The sequence below is a fragment of the Labrus bergylta genome, chromosome 23 (assembly GCF_963930695.1).
Source record: "Labrus bergylta chromosome 23, fLabBer1.1, whole genome shotgun sequence".
NCBI lineage: Eukaryota > Metazoa > Chordata > Actinopteri > Labriformes > Labridae > Labrus > Labrus bergylta.
In genome coordinates this window covers 646,676-650,949 of record NC_089217.1, presented here as the reverse complement: position 1 = coordinate 650,949, position 4,274 = coordinate 646,676, and the positions used below count along the sequence as shown (strand labels likewise).

Genomic DNA, 4,274 nt, shown 5'->3' with positions numbered 1-4,274 from the left:
GTCCTTTTGGGTGTTATCCACTCTGAACTCTGACTTTGAAATATTCAAGTCTGTCCAAATCAAACACTGGACCACCGTGAACCCTCTGACACGTAGTTTGAAAATGATTGATGAGTGGATCTGACACATCGGTTATGATGTGCGACGCAGCGTCGCTCCAAAGAAAAATCCCATCAGGACACGTTAAGAATCTTTTTTCCTTCTTTCTGTTTCTCTCTCAGGAACCTGTATCCTAAGTTTGCGTCTCCGTGGGCGTCGGCTCCGTGTCGACCGCAGGACATCGGTGAGTCTCTTCACAACATGTTCATGAACTTGAACTCATCTCTTTGAAGGCATTCACTTGTTGGATGAAGAGGCCTCTGTGCAGACTTTACAGTGTTTTTCCTTCTCTTCCTGCAGACTTCCACGTCCCCTCAGAGTATTTAACCAACATCCACATAAGGGACAAGGTACGAACCGCACACACCTGTAGTCCTGTTGTTCTGCTTAAAGTTTGTGACTGTTGGGCTTCATCAGACGTTTAACACTGTGTGTTTTCTACGTCTGCAGTTAGCAGCTATCAAACTGTCTCGGTATGGGGAAGATCTGCTGTTTTACCTCTACTATATGAACGGAGGAGACCTACTACAACTCCTGGCTGCAGTAGAACTGTAAGGACACGTTTTGTTTTTGTCGCGCTCACATCACACACTGTCGCACATTCAGTCATTCCTGAACAGAAACAAACATGTCAGTGACAACCAGTCGAGTCTCTGGCTTTCAGTCCTCAAGATTGAGTTCAAAGATGGGCTTCAGTTCTCCAATTTAGAACATTAGCACGTTAAAATACTTCCAAACTGAGGAAGCTACAACCAACTCGCCTGTTAGCTCACAGCTGTGTTCTCACATCAGCTCACTCTGACTTTCTGCAGAATAAATACAGGAGGTGGGAGGAGAAACTCTGGATAAAGTCAGACAGAACATTCAGCTGTTGACACATGAAGCTCAGTCTGCAGATATCAGAAGTGTGAAATCACCATTAAAATCCCTCTGGCTTTTTTAATGACACATTTCTTCCACAGGGAGTCTGAGAGATGGACTCCAATAATCTTGTGTCAGACAAAGTTTAGACAGTTCTTGTCCTGAGAGAACTGAGCTTTCATGTGGCTGTTTGGATTCAGACGTTTGGTACAGCTGGAATCACTTCCTCCCCCATGTGACGATGTCAGCAGTCAGACGTACAGGGGAGCTGTTATTTACCTGTGTGTGTGTGTGTGTGTGTGTGTGTGTGTGTGTGTGTGTGTAGGTTTAACAGGGACTGGAGGTACCACAAAGAGGAGCGGGTTTGGATCACCCGGGCCCCGGGGATGGAGCCCACGCTGAAGACCAACGCCTACGAGAGAGGGACCTACTACTTCTTCGACTGCCTCAACTGGAGGAAGGTGGCCAAGGTGAGAGCCCAACACACACACACACACACACACACACACACACACACACACACACACACACACACACACACACACACACACACACACACACACACACACACACACACACACACCTGGGATCATCGCTGGATTTCTGATACACATAAGGTCGTCAAACTGTTTATTACTTTTCGATTGATGATGAGTCTACAAAGTAAGGATATCGTCGGCTGTGGAAACACAAGATCAGGGTTTACCGTACTGAACCGGACCGGACCGCTTGGTGGAAACGGGTTCTAGTGAGTCCAGTTTCAAACTTGAACATATACGTACAAAATGTGACTCTTTGTTCGTTGATTTCAGGAGTTTCATCTGGAATACGACAAGCTAGAAGAGCGACCTCACGTTCCCTCCACATTCAACTACAATCCTGCCCAGCAGGCCTTCTGATTGGCTCTACCTCCTCCTGCCTGCCTGCCATTGGCCCTCCTGGCTCATCATCGTCATCACCACCCCTCTAGGTTTTTCCCCCCATCTCCACACATTCTAAAGTGAATCTGGCCAATCAGGACTCGGGATGGGAGAGGATGTCCCGCCTCCTCCTCTTTACTGGATAGACTTTATGATTTTAACTTTTCAGATTTCTGTTTGTTCTTTACCTCATTCTTTTTTTATTTTACCCTCCTCCTCCTCCTCCTCCTCCTCCTCCTCCTCCTCCTCCTCCCTCCATGAGTTTGGTTCAGTTCTGTGCAGCACACACACGTTCACACACGCAGCGACACACACTCTGTAAATAACTGTCCATCTGATCGAGTGATTCCTCTTTCTATTCGCTCTGAAGAATTTGACTATTTTTGTCTAGAGAAGCTTTTAAAGAAGACCCCGATTTTAACTCAGAATTAAATCACCAGTCCGGATGGATAATTATTTCACACTCTGTGTCTCACCTCCCACCTCTGGCAGGAAGTATTCTTCTTCTCTTTATTTTACCAGGTTTCTTTTCCCAGCGTCAGAACACACATCAGCAGACAGCCGAGAGTCAGGAGAGGACATGCAATGTACATTGTAGCACTATTTCATAATAAAAGAAGAAAAATATCCTTTCTCGCTTTGTTGGATGTTATGTGGCCACACCTGAGACGTAAGCTCCTTTTTTTATCCACTTTTTGAATTTTAACAGCCAGAAAGAGCAGCTTCTTAAAGCTCGGTAAATTCTGATCCAAACTTGGATTAGTCCGTCATCTTTAAATCGGCTCTCATTGTCAACAGGCAGTAAGAGGCAATACTCCATTTTTAATTTGGTTTACTTTGATTTAAAAAGGAGAAATGCCAAAAATTCAACATATTACAGAAGAAATAGAGCTTTTAGGGAAGTTTTTCCCTCAGTTCAGCTCTAAAATGTTAAAATAATTAAAGATGGAGTCAGCAGCATTTTTCACTGCAGTTTGTAAACAGAACATTCAAACATGGCCCCTCCTTCTGGGTTCATCTCCCCCAGAAGCTCTCACTCACTGCAGGACGTAGTGTGTACGTTCACTGCTTGTAGCTACACTGCAAGCTAGCACAAGCTAACCGCCCGTGTTTGTCCCCTTCCTGTCCAACAGGAAGTAGATCAACTCCACGTCCAACACAAGGTTCACCCTCGTTTTAGAACGATCTTTATCCACTTGGTGTTTCTCCTCACTCTCATTATATTTTCTCTTCTTTGCTGCTACGTCTGCGTCTGTTTGAATCTCGTCCAATCACTGAATTGTATCCACTCCTAAACTCACCTGCTGCGCTCTCATTGGCTGGAGGAAACACACCAGCTCCGCCCACAAACGTCTCGAGTCAACCGTCACAAATCAGAACAGTAAAATCCAGTGAGAGGACAGAGTCTCTGCAGACACAGTCACCACCACACATGTACGGAGGCCCAGAAGGGACAATGGAGCAGCTTCACTTTAGGAGAAGATGTATTTTATTTTGAAGGAGAAAGCTGCTGACTCTACCTTTTAAAAAATACAGTAATATTCTACAATCATGATTGATGTCTACATTTAAAAATGAACTGCTGCAGAACAGAAAGATTTGACTAGGCATAAAATGCTAACCTAGAATGATCAGACTTGCTCTCCATGAACTAAATTAAAAGTGTGGAAGGAAAGAAAAAGGGAAAGCAGGATTATATTTTAGAAGTTGCATTAAAACGTTAGCACTTCCTTTTTTCCTGACATCTCACAGATTCCTACATCTTATTTTCTTATTGTTTTCTCTGTTTTTATTCCAACATTTCCCCTCCCCTGCTCCGCCAGTGGAGCGTCCCGCTCCTCCACTTTTGGTATTTTATTCTTTCTTTGAGTTGAACTCCCACGTTATGAGGAGACTGTATATTTTCTACCCAGCAACAGTCAAACCAATCAGACGGCTGGGGCGACCTCCCTCTGGATCCTTAAGGAGAAGTTTCACAGTTTGAGGAACACACTTGTTCACTTTCTTTCAGAGACATAGATGGTAAAATAGCTTACAAAGAGATGCTTAGCTTAGCTTAGCATGAAGACAAATTTTCATTTAACAAACGAGGTACAAACATGTACATTTTGTGTAGAGATGCTGTTGGGTGGATTTGTTTCCTTTTTACCGAGCCAGACAAACTGTTTCCAGTCATTATGCTAAGCTAGGCTAAGCTAAACAGCTGCTAGCAGTAGCTTCATATTTCATGAACATACGAGTTTAGTATCGGTCTTCTCACGTATGTCTCAGGAAGAAAGTGATATATGGCTTCTCCCAAATTGTAAAACCCTTTCCTTTTTAAAGTAAAAACAAAAAAAATAAACCAGAAAAAAATCCAAATTTAAGTCAAAATATTAAAAATTATTTCATTTC

At 43.5% G+C, this 4,274-nt stretch overlaps 1 protein-coding gene across 2 annotated transcripts in view; it reads left to right on the top strand.

The window, feature by feature from the left end:
* The window catches only part of LOC109976270 (CCR4-NOT transcription complex subunit 2), an 11,140-nt gene extending 8,633 nt beyond the window's left edge, over positions 1–2,507 (top strand). For both annotated transcript variants that reach the window (XM_020626426.3, XM_020626427.3), the window contains 5 exons: positions 222–283; positions 400–449; positions 550–650; positions 1,286–1,430; positions 1,773–2,507. In XM_020626426.3, coding sequence (XP_020482082.1) covers positions 222–283; positions 400–449; positions 550–650; positions 1,286–1,430; positions 1,773–1,859 — 445 coding nt within the window. In that variant the 3' untranslated portion in view covers positions 1,860–2,507. The remainder of the gene's footprint in view (positions 1–221; positions 284–399; positions 450–549; positions 651–1,285; positions 1,431–1,772) is intronic.
* The last annotated feature ends 1,767 nt before the right edge of the window (positions 2,508–4,274 follow it).